The 21,090-nt window shown below is 34.8% G+C and overlaps 1 protein-coding gene across 28 annotated transcripts in view; it reads right to left on the reverse strand.

The window, feature by feature from the left end:
- The window catches only part of FER (FER tyrosine kinase), a 439,939-nt gene that overhangs the window by 122,670 nt on the left and 296,179 nt on the right, over window positions 1–21,090 (reverse strand). For 4 of the 28 annotated variants that reach the window (XM_070569592.1, XM_070569591.1, XM_070569594.1 and 1 more), the window contains one exon: window positions 7,557–11,381. The exons of 21 other annotated variants lie outside the window; for them this stretch is intronic. In XM_070569592.1, coding sequence (XP_070425693.1) covers window positions 11,368–11,381 — 14 coding nt within the window. In that variant the 3' untranslated portion in view covers window positions 7,557–11,367. Of the gene's footprint in view, window positions 1–7,556; window positions 11,382–21,090 lie in introns of those variants that run through there. 3 more of the 28 variants (XR_011525216.1, XR_011525230.1, XR_011525222.1) reach the window with 3 other exon arrangements.

Raw genomic sequence — 21,090 nt, forward strand, 5'->3', positions numbered from 1 at the left:
AAAAAAAAAATAGGTGCTTAATTCAATTCCAAAGGATTCCAGGTAAATATCTGAAGGCCTAGGAAAGATTAAAGCATATTCTGTCTTCTGGTTGTTCTCAATCTAATAAGGGAGATTGAAATTTCAAAAATAAACTATAATACGAGACAGTGAAATAAGAGCTAAAGAGATGCACAAGTAATATGTTGTAATGGTTCAGAAACATTCAATGAAATCTGACTTGTGGGACTGGAGAAGGATCCAGAGGGCAGGTGAGGTTTTGAAAGATGGAGCAGGATTTTGGTGGGGGAGAAACAAAGGAGGAACACCTATATTTATTTTGAAAGGGACAGATTTAAACCAAAACAAAGAGCAAGCTCTTGAGAAGTAAGCATCCACAGAACCAGGTCTCAAGACTCAAATTTCTGTTTGTTTATATTTTCAAGTTGCCGAAATTTTTGTGCTACACTGGCACCACCACTGATGAATACTGAAGTTTCCTCCTAAGTAACTGCTAGGAGGAAAAACTAAATCAAGTTCACTCTAATACTGAAAATATCTTTTTCTTTAAACTTCGTCTAGGATATGAAGTAAACGTTAGCCTTATTTGGAGATTTTCTAGTATGTGCTACAAACAAGTATGATCCTCTAGAAGCAGAAGAATGTTTGGCCATAAACAGATATTCCTCCTAATTCAGATCATCATGAAACAGGTTCCCAATTACGCTGAATGTGCTCAAATCAAGTGCAAAAAAGACACGTTAAAGTAATTCAGTTTTAAATGTTTTTCTCAAGACAAGTACTTTCAGAAAGAGATAAGAACCATGAATGCAGTAAACTTCTAGCTATCTAAGGGGAAAAAACCCACTTTCTGTATGTCTTTAAAATTACTTTTAATAGGTTTTTGCTATATAAACTTGCAGAATGTCTTCTCATCTCAACTTTGTCAGTAATTAGTTGTAGGAACTTGGGTAAGCTGCTCAATTTCTCTGGATTTCATCTATTACATAAAGGGACTTGGCTGGAATGACCTGTAAGGTCCAATCTACACCCAGGAGCTCAGTCCCAATAGAAAGTGGAAATGTGGGGATTATATAGCCCTCATCTTTGAGTTCCCAGTCTTAATATGCTCTACGTTGGACACATGGCATGCAGTCACATTTTATTCAGTGCAGAAGTTTTCCACTCTTACTACCCAGCAGCAACTGTATGCCGGAACTGCAGCACTGTTATCTGTGTGTATGACCTCTTGATAAAGCTGGAGCTCCTCTGCAATTCTCCTCCACTCTCAACTCCCATCTCAATAATCAGTGCTATTGTTTTTCTGATACCTGATTCAAGCAATCTGAGAATAATGATTTGTTTATTAACATACTTTAGTCTGCATATCCAATTTACAATCTTCTTCCTTGCCCCTATCATTTACCCTTTACTGTCAACTGCCTTAGCCCAAACTCATAATCATACACTTTTAGATAAGTAAGAACTTTCTTTCTAGATCTGAAACTCCACAAGAAAATGGAATAATCTTGCCTTATAGTTTGCCAGCTAATTCACTCCCATTACTCAGACTTAAAATCCTTAAGCATCTTCCTTCCTGATTCAACAAAAGATGACTTTTACTAATACTGTCAAATCAAAATGAGTAATGCATCCTCTATCCCTCACAACCCATACAAGTTTACTTTTACAAACAGTAAATATTTCATTAACTGTTTACATAGATTTTTACGAAGTTATTATCTGACCTTTTCACAAGCACTCACATGGAGTAGTCCAGGTTTTTTATGATAAACTCCCAGAAGGCACAGCCTAGTAGGTAAGTCACTTTGTACAACACCATGTGCAAATATGCAATTAAAACTGTTTTCATTAAAATGATAGGCTAAATGCCACAGAGAGACCATCAAAAGAATTTATATTACACAGGTATTCTTTTCAAGTTACTGTGGTCATTTCTTATCAGATATTATTTTCATTTTATGACATGAATACAAGCTTAATGAGCAAACAGAGAGAAAAATGCTGTGTATAACTGGGAAATTCTTTTTCACTTTGGTTATACTTTATTCATTTTACCTAAGAAGAAAAAATAACTGTATTTATCAAAAAAGGTAGAGTTTTGTTAAACTACCAACCTTACAACCCTAAATGGATCAAGGTAAAATCATACTCTACTCAACAAGGATAGATTGGTAAAAGGAAATGAGTCCCTTTAAGTAATTCCTAAATGGCCAAAAACGGCTCCAAGAGCACATGTTAGCCTTTAGTCTAGAATTGGGGTCAAGGTGAGAAAAAGAGCTGTCGAGTTGCCAGTGGCTCAGCTATAGTATCTGACAGCACACTGCAGGGCAGTTTACACAAGGGAAAGGGTACCCTCAACGTTTGCAGAATCTAATCTGACATGACACCTTCTGCCTTGAACAGATTTCTTTGAGGTAACTATACCCTTTTCTGGATATCATTTTCTTGCATGGCTAACGGTGCCCTCAAGCTAGAATTTTGCCTAGGGGTTCTAGTATCTACACTGATAAGTCTTCCTTCTACAACCAGAACACTGTTTATCTGACTTCCAACTGTACATAAAGGGGAAAATATTTTATTAATGCTAGGAAAAAATGAAGAAAAAGCTAAAATTACTACAACTTTGTTTTGCAATTCATTCACTCACTCACTAATATGGTGTAATACCACACCATAAGACATGCAGTCAAGACTCATGATGAAAGAATCTATGTTTCATTCCACACTCTAGAGCACCAATCTGGAGTTACCATATGTCAAGAAAGCCTTTGACAACTTCCCAATCTGTCTCCACTTTCCTAGACAGAGGAAGGTATTTTTCTATACATTATCACCCTTTGTAGAAGCTTTTTTTCACTTTTATGGAGTATTTCTTCTTTCCTCCCTTCTCCTCTGTGTAGCAGTGGTTAGGACACTTTCAGAACCACAGCATCTTACTAGTGATTTTGAATAGGTCTATGCCATTCAACTAAGACAAAACAGGTTCTGGTAAATACTTGCTCTTCCTGGTCTTCTTCCACCACTACTGGAAAAAATAGACAAGGATTTTTTTTAATATAAATTTATCTTTAAAAGCCTCCCATCATTATTATTATTATTTTTTTTGAGGAAGATTAGCCCTGAGCTAACTACTGACAGTCTTCTTCTTTTTGCTGAGGAAGCCTGGCCCTGAGCTAACATTGGTGCCCATCTTCCTCTACTTTATATGTGGGACGCCTACCACAGCATAGTGTGCCAAGCGGTGCCATGTCCGCACCCGGGATCCAAACCAGCGAACCCTGGGCTACCCAGAAGTGGAAGGTGAGACCTTAACTGCTGTGCCACTGGGACGGCCCCTCCCATCATTAATTTAGTCTGGTATTAAAATTGGTGGGCGGGCTGTGGTAAGACTTAGGATCTCAAATACAGTCTGTAGATATATGGGAACAAGAAAAAAAGTGAATGAAATCTCATTTTGTTCTCTTCCTTTGTTCCCATCCTTTCAACATATAAGAATTTTGGCAAAAAGATTACCTGCCTGGTAGCTGTATTTAAAAATCCTATTAATAGTTATCTTCTCTCATGGACTAAATAAGTTATGTAGGGACCAACTTTGACAGTATTCAAATATAAGAAAATAATGTGGACTTTCTATGTAAATCTGTTGGTGGCAAAATTTTCTAGATAATTCCTAGAGGACAACTCCTAGAGGGTAAAGAGTTTATGATCTTTTATATTCTTAGTAGGTAACTATATCCATCATGTAAAAGTGACTTGGTAAATATTTACTGAATGTATGACTGGTTTCTACAAGAGTTGTCTACTCTAAAGGAGTTTGTCCACTTCTCATTCTCATTGCTTGGATGACAGGAAAAAAGACGAGAGTCAGTAAACAGACCCAATCAAAGGTACACTCCTTTTTCTTGAGGGAAGGCCTAAGAGAAAAAGACATTAATATGAGCTGGCTCAATTCTCCAGACCTATCAAAGTTTACTGAGAAAAAAGAAGAAACTGGAAGTCAGATGACTACTCATTTTAATACAGATGTAAAGAAATTACCGAGAGATGGGAACGTATAAACGATGCAACATTAAGTTAGTCATGCAGATGCTAATCACTTTCTTGACAGTGAGGAGTAAAAAGACAAGTTTTGGTTAGTAATGACTAATAAACTACCAGCTTCTCCACAAGTATTATTTTCAAGATGACCACTGCTGCAATAATTTGTAGATTCCATGAACATATCATGGAGCCCTTAATTGCTGTATAATCTGGAGTGAAGTGCTGTATAATACTAGTGAAGAGGAAAGTCACTAGTGGTATGTTTTTAATTTTGCTCCTTTTGTATTCTTAGACTCTAGGTGTTCCTCACATAGCTGTTGGACCACTCTGAAGCAGTCCCAGATACTTCTTGGGCCTAGCTGTGGACTTTTACAATGTCTTGGGATACTGGTGATAGCTAAAACTGGTACTGGCTAGTTTATTTAAAAAACTTGTGATTTGTAGGTTTACACTAAATAACCTTTTTGAGCCATAATTTCCTCCTGTGTAAAACGGAAATTATAGTAATACTTAAGTACTATATAGGGTGACACAAATCAGATTATTTATTTATGATTATGAAAAACTAATCAGATAATATGTTTGCAAGTCCTTTATAAAGCCATTTTATTTGTCAAGTTTGAAAAGGTTAAAAAAACATAATGTTAATTGTGTGATATCCCTTCCTCTGCCATTACTCCTTTATTTCTGTGTGGCTGTTGTTAGGGAGCCAAAGGATATGCATGGTGGTTATTGACCATGGGAGAAGGAAAGTCAAAAAGGAGATTAAAGACAAGGCAGTGAAACTATACGGAAGGGGAAGGAGTATAAGAAATGAAAATGAATCCTTGGGCTGTCCAGACAGCACGAGGAAGTTAGGAGTATTACCCTGATAGGTGGCCCAGAGTAAGCAGTCTGCTTCTATTTCCAAAAGGCCTTACCATGTAAATGGTCCATAACAAATTGATACTATCTTTTAAAATGAGTGGTAAATGGGAAGAACATTTTTGAAAAATTGAATTCCACAGTCTGCTTTTTTGTAAGTAGCTTCCGTTAATAAGACATTATATAATTTAAAAAATATTCTAAATGCAGTAATCGTTGATGCTACAAAATATTTTGATTATTTTACCTTAATTTAAGTTAAGGGTTTTTTTTTTAAGGCTTTCTGGTTAAATGGCCAGACTAGACTGCATTTAAGAGTTAATTTATATAGTAAGGAGAAATCAAAATAGCGTAAATATCCAGCAAATTTCATTACAGTTGATCCTGTACTCTAAATACAATTTCTCTCAGAATGTGACACCTGACTATCTGGTAGAGTGATTCACAAACATTTCTGTCCTACAATCTCTCGAGTTCTTTCACTTTAGCACTATTGTTAAAAATCTGGCACTATGTAGTTTCATTCTTGCTTTTATTAACGTAGCTGATATTGAAGATGGTGTACAAAGGGCAGACAAGGTAGGTGATACTAAGGATAGTGGATAACAGGCAGATGTAGTTAAGAGAGGTGAAGAAGGCTGGCTTGTCCCATTCAGAGGCTCACTAATGAGAAATAACTTGGAGTCTGAAGACCTGAGACTGTGTAGTGGCTCTGGCCATGAGGCCTTGGGCAAAACACTAACTTCTCTGGCCTGTCTCATCCACACAACCGTGGCCTAATAATAACCACCTCACAGGGTTGTAGTGAAGAGTCAGAGTTTAGCACAGAGTCCAACAAATAGAAAGCTAAAAACTCGAAATATTCACTCTTATTGTTGCTGTTGTTACTAACATTGTTAGTATACTAAACTTCCCCCAGACATCCAGTTTGATAACAATGTCACAGTAGAACGTTATAAAAAGCACACCTATTCACTAACATGCAAGTAGACAGAAGACAGCCATTCAGAATGCACTAAAATTACCACACAAATCTGATGTTATGAGACAAAGAGAAAATAATAAGAGAATACAATTTACTTCAATTAGAGCACATTAATAAATTTTTCTTTTAGTCTAATGTAGACATACTGGTAATATTTCATTTATCATATAATAGATTCTGTCACTATTCTGTTACATGATAGAAGACAAATTTCAATGTCTAGTTTCTGAAATTTTATTTATTTCTTGTTGCCAGCTCTGCCCTCCACCCCTTTCCTTGGTTATCTTCCTCCTCATATGCAATTTGGCTTATGTGATGATGTAAATTTTTACAAAAAAAATAGCCAAAAAGAAAACTAACTCTACACGTAATTCATATAAAAACTTAGGTGGGTGTTGTAAAGGTTCCAATTTGAAAAACTAATCTTTAGAAAATTATATACTAATAAAAACTGAAAGCTAATGTTAAAGAGCATGTGTCCCTCTGAAATAGCTCCCAAATTGTTTTTCCACAATTCTTTTCTGAAAATACATTATAAAAATAATAAAATCGCTTTCTTACTTTATTATGCTTATGGATACACATGCCACTCAAATGTGCAGAATCCCAGGTAAATATTTTGTAGAAGGAAAGCAATATTTCAAACTGAAAAAAGATGATATTCTTCCTTATTATTACAAAATATATTTATAACAAGTTCTAACTACGATTACTTTCCAACTATGATTAGTTTCCAATCATGATTAGTTTAGATATGTTTTTAGGTGGTGGACAGGTATATGTTAAAAATAGTAAGCAGGGGCTGGCCCCGTGGCCGAGTGATTAAGTTCAGGTGCTCCACTTCAGTGGCCCAGGGTTTCGCTAGTTTGGATCCTGGGTGCAGACCTAGCACTGCTGATCAAGCAATGCTGAGGCGGCATCCCACATAGCAGAGCCAGAAGGACCTACAACTAGAATATACAACTATGTACTGGGGGCCTTTGCGGAGAAGAAGAAGAACAAAAAAAAGATTGGGAACAGATGTTAGCTCAGGTGCCAATCTTTTTTTTAAATAAAAAAGCTAAGCAAATACCATTTCTAAGATATTTTTAGCCAGGAAATTATCTAGAAAGTAATATTCAAAAGTTATATACTTTCGGGGGCTGGCCCCGTGGCCGAGTGGTTAAGTTCACGCGCTCTGCTGCAGGCAGCCCAGTGTTTCGTCGGTTCAAATCCTGGGCACGGACATGGCACTGCTTGTTGAGCCATGCTGAGGCGGCATCCCACATGCCACAGCTAGAAGGACCCACAACTAAAAATATACAACTATGTACTGGGGGGCTTTGGGGATAAAAAGGGAAAAAAAATCTTAAAAGAAAAGTTATATACTTTCATACTTTTGGTAATGATGTATGGATCTGCTTTATAGCCAGATATAATGTAATATTCTATGCTTGCATAAAAATAGAAAAGTGACAAGCAATGATGTTAATGTGGAATAGCTACATCTTCTTATATTAAATTTTTTCTGTCTTAACTAATCAGAATCCTTGAAATTACCCTTTGCTTTATGGAAGACCAAGGAAAGAGAAATGAGAGTTGATGAGAGATGATGGATTGAATGATTTGGGATGGGGAGCGTACAGAGGAGACACAGAAAAAGTTAGAAAACTAATCATAAAGGCAGAGTTTGATACTTAAAAATTTATTTTAGTTAAATTAGGAATACCTGGTTCAGAAAAAAGTTCAAATTGATAAATAAGACATATTAGATAGAGAGAATACTAAGAACAAGTCATCAATTCATTAATCTTGTCTCTGTTTATACTTCCAGAGAATCATGTTTTTTAAATGAAGTTCTGCATTAATATTAGTTAATATTTAGCACAGTAAATTAAAATTTACTTAAAATTTCACATCACTTAATCTACAACAGACTATATCTGAAAAATAGTTCACGTCAGTGAGTCCAATTTACACTCTACAAGAGAACACACAAATCCCAAGGTACATTTATGATTACCTACTGTTAAAAGTTGTAGAAGCACATTTTGGAATTGTTCAATATTCTAAGTTTACCACTGCCTGTGGATTATATAAAACAACTTCAAGGTCCATTCTACCCTGAATATTTTAGCTGTCTAAAAAGATGAAGTGAAACAGATTGAATCTTTCATTCAACACATTTAAATTTTTTTATTTCCTTAGTAACTTAGATATTATTCAAACAGAAAAACCCATATGGCTCATCTTTCTCAAATGGATAACACATATACCTCTACACTGTCTTGGAAATACAAGGACATTTTGAAACATCCTTGACATCAACATCTTCTTTCCTTTTGGCAAAAACTTTGTATTTTCTCTGGAATACTTCCAGAACCCATCCTAACTTGGACTCAAAAACTGCTCTTCATAGCTTAATCATTTCTCACATCAACTATTAAAATTAAACTCTTCATAAATCTATCTTCAGTACACTCAGGGGGTAGAGACAGTTCAGCCAAATTATTTTATCATCTAACTTTGTCTCACATACTCTGGTTTTCTATACATCCTGACACGTTTCAGAAATTGTTATTCTATTTGTCCCTACCCATTTCTGTCAGGTTTTGAGCTCTCTAAATATCACTTGTCCTCCAAACCACCTACTTACCTTCCACTTGTCTTCTAAGCTTGATTGTCTCTCTCTTGTTATGAATTGTTGAGTCTGAATCGTGATTTTGCATACACTGCCTTCCAAACTCTTTCCTATTCCAAAAAAGTATTTTTTTATATTTCACCTCAGAATTATATTTCCCTATCATATTTATGGACGACTTTGGATAAAATGTTTTGTCCACTGAAAGCTATCTGAAATTCTACTGTGTCTGTATATTTATTTTCTTAAAATCTAAAGGTTTTATATTCAAAACATACCAAGGAAAAACTTACTGACCTGCACATTAATAGTACTTTTCTGTTAAATTAAAATTTAATTGTTTGGTAACACTCTCATAGGAAGAGAAAGAAATGAATGCCTCAGATTAATTTTTAATTAGTTAATTAACATTTTGATTAACAATCTGAGCCAAATTAGGTAACTACTAGTGCTTTGAAAATACTGACAGTTTTCCTCGGTTGGATATTGTTTACTCCGAAGTATCTGGGTACTATAGGAATCTGCTAGCTCACTGAACTGAAAATCCAATCTATACTTAATGCTACTCCTCAGCTCAGCAGCAACTAAATTTATTTACTAAGAACTTATAATGTATTAAGAACTGTGCCAAGTTCTTTACAAATATTATTTCATTTAACTCTTGGAACATTATTATTCTCATCCCTCATTTTATAAGTAAAGAGGTTGAAGCTTAGAGAGATTCAGCAACTTGCCCAAAGTCACAAGTCTACAGAAGTAGTAGAGTACGAACTTAAACCCACATAGAGCTCCAAAGTCATAGTGGCCATGTTTACACTGGCAAAAGTCGCTCTAAAGGATACCAGCTTCTAAATAAGAGTGACAGTGCATTTTGAATTCCATTGAGCGTTTCTTTTGAGTGTTAAAGTGAATAACCAAAGAACATCACAACTGATTAGAGAGAAGCTTCAAATACTTTGGGGGTGGGTATTTTTCCCACTGGAATGAAATAAATTTGGCCTAAAGGGACTTTATATAGAGATAAGAAAAAATACTTTCTGATAACTCTTATTCAAAAAGACTTATACTTCTATTGTGATTGGGGTATGCAGTTTGCCTGGCCACTTATAAACTCATCTCTTATATGTACCTGCTCTTACACAAAATACTGAGAAGGCTTCTCAAAGCACAGGCTCACAGGGAGCCACTATATTTTCTAGAAAAATTTCCTGAGTTCAGATCTAATGCTTAATCCAGAGGTCTGAAGTTTGGGTTGGGGAATATTCATGAATCTTTCCTATAACAAATCCACTTAGATATTTGAAACAGTAAAACTTAACTCAAAATATATCTCCAGAAGAGTAAACAGAGATGTACAAAAATTTTTACAGAAGCTCTCTTTATGACAGCAGATGACTAGAAAAACAATTATCAAGTAAGGCATAAACAAATGCTATGCAACTATTAAAGAATAAGTTAAGTCTATAATAGACTGATGTAAAAAATCTCCAAGATATTTTATGAAGTAAAAAAATACAAAAAGCAGAAGAATACGTATGGTAAGTTACCACTTGTATTAATAAAAAGAAGTACATGCATATATGTTCTATTTGCACAGAAAAGCTCTGGAAGGATAAAACTAAAATTAAACAAACAAAAACAACAACAAAATCCCACAAAAAAACTGTAAGATCACCTGCCTCCAAGAAGAATTCCAAAGAGAATAGGGGGTTAGGGATGGAAAAATGGCTTTTCATTGTGTTTCCTATGCATACTTTGAAAGTAATGTTTAAAAAAAGGTCACTACACTGCCTAAAACACAGCTGCATTGGGAATAAAATAGAAAATAGGTTACCCTGGCCTATGAAGACTTTCATCTTTCCATCCCTCCTACCTTTCCAACTTTACCTTGTGCCAGCCTCTCCCAGGCTCACTATGTCTCAGTCACTCTACCCTGTTTGCTGTTATGCAAACACAAAAGCCATTCCTCCTTCACAGCTTTTGCACTTGCTGTTCACTGTGCCTTTCCCTAGCCGTTTGCAAAGGTAGGTTATTTTTATCTTTCAGGTCTTAACACAAATGTCACCTTCTCCCAGAGATGTTTCCTAAGGCTTCTAACATAAATTAGGTGCCACCTGTTACCATCTCTCTGAGCCTAACTCTTTTTATAGCAAAGTTTACAATAATAAATTTATTTGCAATTATTGTTAAACATGTCTCTCCAACTACACTGAATTCAGTGGGGGAATAGATCACAGATATCTTTTCCACCAATGTATAGGGTGTATGGAACTTAGCTGGTTCTCAGTAAGTATTTACCAAATAAAGTAATTAATCCAAACTTCACAATAATAGGTTTATAAAGGATGGAAAGTCTTAAAGAGAAACAGGTGTATTTCCTGTTTCTAAGTCACTTAATACAGAGTGATATATGTGTTTCTAACAAAAATAGTGATTTTTGGCTTATTTTTATCAAAACTGACTAGTTTAGAATATCTTTGAAAGAGTAATAAAGCTCCTTCAAATTACAGCCTCATTAGCTTAGAAATTCACTTTCAAAAGAACTGAAGACAATAAATTTAACTCTTAAAAGTAAATAACCTCGATATATTTATAAATTTTTCATATATGATTACCTATCTTTTATTTTTAAAAAGCACTTTCAGAGACGCAAAAAATTACAAAAAGACATGTATTAAGTCTTTTATCCTACTCAACAAATGACAGATGTTAACTACAGGTAAAGTTTCTTTCTTAATTTTAGTAGCTAAGATAGAAAATACAGAGATTCAACCACTTGCTGGCAGCAAATATCATCTCAGAAGATAAATTCATTTGGAAGTCATTATCAAAGATCTTCAAGGTGCTTTCAATACTACTGCAGACAGACTGACATGAAAGAGAAGGAAAAAAACACAGGAAAACAAAGTCTTAAAAACCAGGTGCTAATATGAAAATATTTAATGCATGTAATCTCTTAAGATACAAAATTATTAAAGACGTTATATACAGTCACTTTGTTAATCTCTTTCAGTTTGCTATATAAAGCCTTTCATTTTGAATGCAGCTATTGTCAAATGTGATACTGTTTTCTCAAGTTTGACAGAGATTTTAGGCAAATTTATTCTTTCTAGCAAAAGGGTACATTTTCTAGGTGTATTTATTAGGCTCTTGGTCTCAGGCACAGCTGTGTCAGGTACTGAATCATATCCTTCCTGGAATTGAAATTCACACCCATAAATAGGTACCAATGACAATCTACTTCAGTTTTACAGAGAAGGACAAATGAAGGCAAATAAAGAACAGGAAAGTTCCACATACACAAAACCTTTTTATAACGACAGTTTCTAATATTATTTTCACATTTTCAATGACAAGAGGCTACACAATGCTTAATGTAAAGTGTGACCCCTCAAGATGAATTTGTGAAGATGTTTTATGTTACATAGCATCTGAAAACCAAGAAAGGGAAAAAAAGAGTACCTAAATGAGAAGAGAGATATTAAATATGACCAGAAAACCAGTGCAGAAATGAGAAAAGAAAATAATGCATAATAAATTCTCAGACGTAAGTAATTTGGTTAGTCATAAAAATGAGCAGTTAGCAAGTATAAGATTGACTTCATTCTTAAAAGTTTATTCAAATTTCTGAAGGAAACGGAAGAGAAAGCAAAAATATATATATTCCCACCCAAAAAGACACAATAAAACACAGACTCTTAGGCCTGAGGGCCTAAAAGATATTCGGTATTTTCCATGAAATTTATCATAAATGTGAAGAAGCTCTGACTCTGATTACATTATTTACCCTTGAAAGCTGACAAGGACAGCAAGAATCTAGCATGTTCAGTTTAGGGTCACCACAAGATGACACCTGAAATTGAAATAAATCATTACTACGATCTACAAGGCTTTGCGTGATTTGAACTGCGCCCCCTCTCTAACCTCATCTCCTACTCTCTGGTACCCTCACTTCATCCACACTGCTCTTTCTGCAGCTCCATCCTCCAGATACCTACATAACTTGTTCCCTCACTTTCATCAGGCTTTTACCTGAAGTTCTATCCTACTGAGGCCTTCCCTGGCTGTTCTCTCTAAGACTTCAACCTCCACCCATGCCAATAATTGCTATCTTCTTTCCTCTATGCTTTACTTTTTCACACCATTCAACACACTACATATTTTACTTATTTATCTAACATATTTCTTTCCCTACTAGAATGTAAGCTTCATGAGAGCAGGGATTTTCGCTTTTCGTGGGGTCTTCTGGTCTGTTTTTTTCACTGTTGAGTCCCCAGAACCTGGCATACATAGTAGACATTCAGTAACTGTTGAACAAATGAATGAATAACCTAACAGAATATCCAGCCTTAAATAGTTTTTAAGTAAAATTCTATTTAAAGAATATTGGTATCTATGAGTAGAGTGATACACCTTCTCAAATATGAATGTATAAGGTTTTCATTTCTTCCATAAATTTAAGAAGAGTCCAGAGTTTGTCTGGCTATCATTTCTGAATACATAGGGTAACTTATAACTAGAAAAGGATATAACTTACAACAACAAAGGGATAAAATTTTCAAACAAAAGCAAGAAGATAGCATTACAATATCTTTGGCTAATGCTGACAAGAGGCATTTGTTTTGGGTTTCTACATAAAATATAACATGAATATGTACAATATTTCAATGGAAGTAGAAAAAAACTCAACATACTCACTTTTCAACTTTCATCATGAATAAAATAAGTATTTTTTAAGAACTTTGATTCAACTGACTTTCAGTTGTCTCTTAATCTTCAAAACATTGTGCTCCCCATTGTTTTAATTAAATAATTGTTTTCCTTATAATTCTGATAATACGAAAATCTCATACCGTCAGATTCATACATATTAGATAAGTAAGAGGGGGAAATCTATCTGTAAAAATAAGGCTTTATATGTCAATTTTTTTTTTTTTTCCTGAGGAAGATTTGCCCTGAGCTAACATCTGTGCCAATCTTCCTCTATTTTATATGTGGGTCACCACCACAGATATGGCTGCTGATGAGTGGTGAAGGTCCCTGCCCAGGAACCAAATCCAGGCTGCCAAAGCAGAGCGTGCCAAACTTAACCACTAGGCTGTGGGGCTGGCCCCCTAAAATTAGATTTTTATTTCAGTTGAATTCACTACAGTTTTAGTAGTCCTATTCATACTTCTAACATTTGCAATCAATTTAAGTAGGCTTTCAACAATAAAGCAAATTTTCTTATCATTTAAAATATTACTTTAAACTTTATCTCTGAGAATTTTAAGACTTTTCCATGTGTAATAACCAAACCTTAAAAATGATAACCTGGGGCCAGCCCCATGGCCAAGTGGTTAAGTTTGCGCACTCTGCTTCAGTGGCCCAGGGTTTTGTTGGTTCGGATCCTAGACGCAGACATGGCACCACTCATCAGACAACACTGAGGTGGCATCCAACATGCCACAACTAGAAGGACCCACAACTAAAATATACAACTATGTACCAGGGGGATTTAGGGAGAAAAAGAAGAAAAAAAAAAAAGATTGGCAACATTATTAGCTCAGATGCCAATCTTTAAAAAAAAAACAAAAAAAATGATAACCTAATAAAACAGCAGTAAAACTAACTAAACTAGTACTTTAAGGAACTTTAAATCCATGTGGAAGGATGCATATGTGTTCAGAACACCTACATTTTCGTTTCAATCATCAAGCAACTTCAAGTACCATAAAGTCTTTCCAAAAACGGGATCGAAGAGCAAGAATATGGTTCAGAACATGCTTTGTCCTGCTCACCAGGATGCCTCTTGGCAGGAGGTACTCAGAGGTATAAGTGCCATCAGATGCTCACAACATTAAAAAACATGAGTAATGTCACTCAAATACGTAGGATACATCTATGGTTCAAATGCACCATGAAAACTTAATGTTTGTTATAGCATATCAACCTGTGCTCAGTGATAGAAAAAAAATCCCTAAGCAATTCTTTAAAACCACTTAAGTCAAAGATGTGATACAGTAATAGTTATTACATTACAGGTTTCATTTCTTGTATTCTTCTTCTGGATGAATGTTTGTAGCCTTTAGGTCAACCTCTGAGAAAGAGTCTGCACTAATAGAAGGGAGTGGTCTCCCTGAAAAACAATAGGAAAATGCCAACACCACACATGTGGAATACCATCAGGTTATCAATTTATGTCCTGGGTAAATTAAATAAAGCTACTAACTTCAAAGGATATTACTGCTGTTAGTGTCTGGAGAAATGGCCAGTTTAAACTATTCCATCTGCATTTGTTTGGGATATTAGGTAGCAAATGAAACATTAAGGCAACCCAATGTATCATTTGGATGAGAAAGAAACAGGAACTTAAAGATGCTATCTTTTTAACATGTTGTTTTGAAAGTATTTTACCTTACATCAAAAGTATTATCTGTGATATAAAATGGCAACCAAATGTATTTATTTTGCTTTTCATTAACTGTAATATGCTTGAATTATAAAATAAAGACCAATGTCTAAGTTTAGGTATTATCAGTTAACACATAAAAGAAAAAAACCATTCTCGCAAATTGAAATTTACAACACACTAATTTATAATTACTCATTTAGACTCATACCAAATTTGTTTTTAAAAAGTATTCTATCGAAGAGAAAGACACTCTCTGTATGACTCCACTCATACGTGGAAGTTAAACATATAGACAAAGAGAACAGATTAGTGGTTACCACGGGAAAGGGGGGATGGGGGATGGGCACAAAGGGTGAAGTGGTGAACCAACAACACGACTAACAAACAGCAATGTACAACTGCAATTTCACAAGGTTGTAAACTATCATAATCTCAATAAAAAGTTTTAAAAACAACAACAAAACTATTCTATCAACATCTCCAAACACCATAAATGAACTCCACAGAATTAGGTTCTTCGTTAGTAATTTATTAGCAACATAAAAAAATTGAGCCACTGAGTTGACATCTTATACTTTTTGGTACAAAATATTAATTTAATAATTACTATGTTGTCCATTTTCTTGAACTCAAAATTTACTGCTGTGAAGTGACATTGTTATACAACTGGCAATGGGTTAAATTCATGTAAGGTAAGGTGCCAGTTTAGATTTGAGGGCTCTTTTTTGAGTGCCAGGAAGCATGTTCCTTAATCTTTTGTTGGCACAATTTACCCTTTCTACATTTATGACGAGTGAAAGAAACAAATGCCAGGTCAGTATCCAGAGCCAAAACACTGGGAGTTTGTTATCAAAGGAGCAGAAACTGTCATTTCTAGTGACTACCATAATAACCTCTAAAGCTATAATGTCACATAACTGAAACTGATAAAACCACATAAAAATATACCATGTAATTATGAATTGGAGGGGTAAAATGTTTATTTTTAAAAAGAATTTAACATGCCAGCAAACATTAGTGAAGTTACCTACAGAAATCACAAGTGGAAATGAATAATTAAAAGAAAGGAAATTTGACAATGGAAAGATTTCTACTGAAAAGTTAGAGACTATGAGAAAAATATTATTAATCAAGTCATTTCTAAGTGAAAATAGCTAAACAATATAAACTACATGAGCTCAATTTCTTTCGTCTTTTTAAACATGCTATTGAGGTGAGATATAGTTTGATGATGTCTAAAATCTGGTAAAAATTCTTCAATAATTGTAAAAGTTCCAAAGGCATAAGTCATTTTAAAAATTAAGATAAGGCTGAGGATTGCCAAGGGGCATGCATCTGTGTGAGCTAAGGAATGTATCAATTAGTTTCAGGAAATTCAGAGCTCAAAGAGAACATCCAGGTCAGAAAGAAGGGGTTAGTTAGAAATCTCTAGTGAAAGAAAGAGTGGAGGCTGACATTTTGTAAGTCTTGCTAAAATTAATCACCTCTATCCAGAATCTGCACAGACATTGCTGTCCTTGGAGGTTAAGGTGCTTAGTCTCCTATTCATCAGGGTACCTTGTGACAGCCCTAAGTTAACCACATATATGAAAACAAATGACAGCTGCCTGGATCATATATACTCCTTTAAGTCATAGTTTGTCTTTAAAAAAAAAAAAAGTCCCCTCATCATTTCCTTCATTTGAATTTCTAAGTAATAAACAACTTGTCTGCAAAACAAAATGGGGTCATATTTCAACATATTAGAGTTTGGTTTTGTTTTTAGTATTTCCTCGTGCCACTTAGAATAGCCTTTTGTTTGACTTACTTATCCAGCAACCCATAAGCAAGAAAGTATATAAATAAAGTATTTGTAATTCAAGAGATGATTCAAATAAAGGCAGGATCATCTTGTAGTGTTCACTCTAAACTTGAATTCTCAAATGCTTATAATCTCTTCAAACATTACTCTGGTTAAAATATATGTCAGATTTATGATTCCAAAGAGCTCAGTTATCTGACAAGAACAGAAGCATATTAAATTTTGCATAATACATTTTTGAAATGGCTTGCACATTAGACACTAAGCAGTTATTAAATCTTGCTTTTAACCTACCAGTTTTCTAAATCTTCCCTCCACAGCTTGATTCCCAGGAGAGAAAAACGTAACTCAAACAAAAATTTTCCCTGTTTACGGCAACAAGCTATTTACTTATCTGTGCACAAGGCTGAGAAATTATGGAATGGAGATTCAAGTATTTGCCCATAGGGTATCTTACACAGACATTTTTCTTGAATTTTCATTTGTATTTTCAATTCATAAGAGGATTATATATTTTGACCCACTTATAAATTGAACGACATAAAAGAAAAACAGAAAGAGCACTATTTTCCCACTTTCTATTTAACTGACGTTGACAAGTTAGTTTGAGCTCTCTGAACCTCACTTAGCTTATTTGCAAATGGGGATAACAATACTGCCTGGTAGAACAAATGACATAATGTTAATTAAAGTATGTTGACAACTGTAAAATATTATGTAAATGTAAAATATTATATATTATGTTACTTTTAAGAGAATTAAAATTAGCTGATTATTTCCCCATCATGCCTTTTATAAAAAGGGGAAAGGACAGAAACATACTTCTGAAGTAGTCTATTTGTTATAAGAGGTTTCAAATTTAAGAAAAATTTTCCTAACAACTAGAAATTATAGGTTAGAGCTAAACTTTAGAGGTCATTTAATCCAGCCATTTCAGTTTTACATATACGGAAAGAAAGACTCATGAAGGATAAATAGTACAACATATAAACAAAACAGTCACAAACGGGGGTGGAAAGGGAAGAACTAAATGCAAACTTTACGTCTCTCAATTTGTTCTGTCATTCTTGGCGAGAGAAATCTAGGGTTAGGATTAGAGGCCGGGGCAGGGGCAGGGGCGGGATCAGAGGTTGGGTTAAAGTTGTGGCTGGATTATAGCAGTCATTTTAGCAAGTCAATTTTTTCTGAGCCAGCTATAATAAAAATTATGATGAGAACACATAAGAGGGTTATTATGATGAACATAAGAACACACATCATGGCTATCATGTGCATATGTGTGTTTGGTATACACCACACAATCACAGTACATTAGCTCTTACAGCAACCCTATTATTCTTACTTTACAGGTGAGGGAACTAAAGCAGAGAAGGGTTAAGTAGGTTGAGCAAGGTCCCACAACTTCAAAGTGGCTGAGCCAAGCTTTCAGCCAAGACTGCCTAGCTCCTGGGCTTTTTTTTTTCAGAGCTGTATTGAAGTTCAGTTTATATACACAAAACTCACCCATCTTAATGTACAATTCAATGAGTTTTGATAAATTTACAGAGGTATGCCACCATCACCACAATCCAGTTTAGAAGATTTTCAACACTCCAAAAAGATCCCTCACGCCCGTACATAGTTAATCCCCATCTAACCCCCAGCCCCAGGAAACCACAAATCTTCCTTCTTTAGCTATAGATGTCTTCTGTGGGCATTTCATAGACATGGAATCATACAACATGAAGTCTTTACCTCAGACTTGTTTAATCAGCATAAAAGTTTTTGAGGTTCATCTGTATTGTAGCATGTATTCGTAGCTCATTTCTCTTTTTTATTTGATAGTGTCTATTGTATGAATATATTGCTTTGTTTATCCACTCATCAGTTGATAGATATTGGGTTTTTTTCTACTTTTTTAGCTATCATAAATAATACTGCTATAAGCTTTCACATACAGTCTTTGCATGGACATATGTTTTCAGTTCTCCCGGGTAGATACCCAGGATTGGAACTGTTACTTTATATGGAAAATTTACAGATAACTTGAAGAAACTGTGAAACTTGTTTCCAAAGTGGCTGTATCATTTTATATTCCACCAGCAATGTATGTAGGCTCTTGTTTTTCCACATCCTTACCAACACTTATTAGAGCTCAAGATCTCCACCACCACCCTCTATAGGCTTTTCAGTGATCATGCACATATGTCACTGAATGTTGGAATCAGAAAGAGGGAGGAGCTAAGGGAATGGAAAAGTGAGGAAGACAGATCTTACATTTGTTCAAAGACAACCAAATCTATTTCATTTCTCTTCTGTTTGTTTGTTTGTTCTTTGCTGAGGAAGATTAGCCCTGAGCTAACATCTGGGCCAACTGTCCTCTACTTTTCTATGTGGGTTGCCACCACAGCATGGCTGACAAGTGGTCTATGCCCATGCCTGGGATCCAAACCTGTAAACCAGGGCTGCCAAAGGGGAGTGTGCTGAACTTAACCTCTACGCCATGGGGCTGGCCCCCTCTCTTCAGTTTTTTCTTTAAAAAAATTTTTAATACTTCTTGAGAGTTTTGGTTCACAGAAAAACTGAGAGAAAGGTACAGAGATTTTCTATATAACCCCTGCCCAAAACAACACAGCCTGCCCCATTATCAAGATCCCCTGCTAGAATGGTACATTTCTTACAAGTGATGAACCTACATTGACACATCATTATCATCCAAAGTCCACAGTTTACATTAGGCTTCACTCTTGGTGTTATATATTCTATAGGTTCAAACAAATGTAAAGTGACATGTATCTACTATGATATCATATATGCCAGTTTCACCATCCTAAAAATCCTCTGTGCTCTGCCTACCCCATCCCTCCCTCTTCCATAATCCCTGGCAACCAATGAACTTTTAACTGTCTTCATAGTTTTCCCTTTTCCAGAATGCCATATAGTCAGAATCACATAGTATGTAGACTTTTCAAATTGTCTTCTTTCACTTAGTAACGCAAATTTAAGTTTCCTCTATGACTTTTCATGGCTTGATAACTTATTTCTTTTGAGCACTGAATAATATTCCATTGTTTGGATATAAAACAGTTTGTTTATGTACTCATCTTGTACAGAACATCTTGGTTACTTTCCAGTGTTGATACTATGAATGCAGTTCCTATAAACATCCGTGTGCAGGTTTTTATGTGGACTTAAGTTTTCAACTCCTGTGGGTAAATACTAAAGAGAGTACTTGAGATGATTATACTGTTTTAAAAAATTTTATTAATATGATGAATTACATTGATTCTTGAAGGTTAAACTAGCTTGCAGTCCTAAGATAAACTCCACTTGATCATGATATATTTTTCTATATTGCATTTGTTTTGTTAAAATTGTGCTTATAATTTTTATATCATGAGATCTAGTCTGTAGTTTTCTTTTCCTGTAATGTTTTTGTCTAGTTTTAGAATCAGGTAATGATTGTCTCAAATAATAAGTTAGGACACAGTCTTTCAATTTTCTGAATGGCTTTGTAAAGAATTGGTATATTTTCTTCTTAAAAGTTTGGTATAATTCACCTCAACTGAAGCCACCTGGGCCTGAAGTTTTCTTTGAAGGATAGTTTTTTAATGATAATTCTTTAAAAGATATGAAACTACGAAGGTTGAGTGAGCTTTGGCAGTTTGTGTCTTTCAGGAAATTTGTCAGTTTTCTAAGTTCATGAATTTATTTGCATAAATTGTTCAAACTATTCCCTTAATATCCTTTTAATATCTGTAGACTCTGTAATGATGTCACCTCTCTCATTCTTGATATTGGCATTGATATTGGTAATTTGTGTCCATCTTTTTTCTGATCAGTCTGTGTAGAGGTTTATCAATTATATTGATCTCAAAGAACTAGCTTTTAGTTTCACTGGTTTTCCGTTTTAAATTTTTTCCATTCTATTGATTTCTACTACTATCTACATTTTTTCTTTCTTCTACAAATTTCGGGTTAATTTGCACTTTTCTTCTAACTTTTCAAGGTAGAAGCTGAGGTCATTACTTTGAGTCCCTTCTTCTTTTCTAATATAGACATTTAGTGCTATAATTGTCTCCCTAAGTTCTGCTTTATGGGCATCAGATAAATACTGAGATGTGTTTTAATTTTCACTCGGTTCAAAATACTTTGATTTATCCTCTGACCCACTGGTTATTCATACTTGGATTTTTCAGTTTCCTAATATTTAGAGATTTTTCAGAGAACTTCCTGTCCATGAGCTCTACTTTATTTTCATCATGTTTACAGAACTTAAATTCTTATAAATTTATTGAGACTTTTTTTATGCTCAGAATATAGTCTATCTTGGTAAATATTGTCTGTGTACTTTAAAAGAATGTGTATTCTGGTGATGTTGCATGGAGTGTCCTATAAATGTC

Source organism: Equus przewalskii, chromosome 13 (assembly GCF_037783145.1).
Source record: "Equus przewalskii isolate Varuska chromosome 13, EquPr2, whole genome shotgun sequence".
Lineage (NCBI taxonomy): Eukaryota > Metazoa > Chordata > Mammalia > Perissodactyla > Equidae > Equus > Equus przewalskii.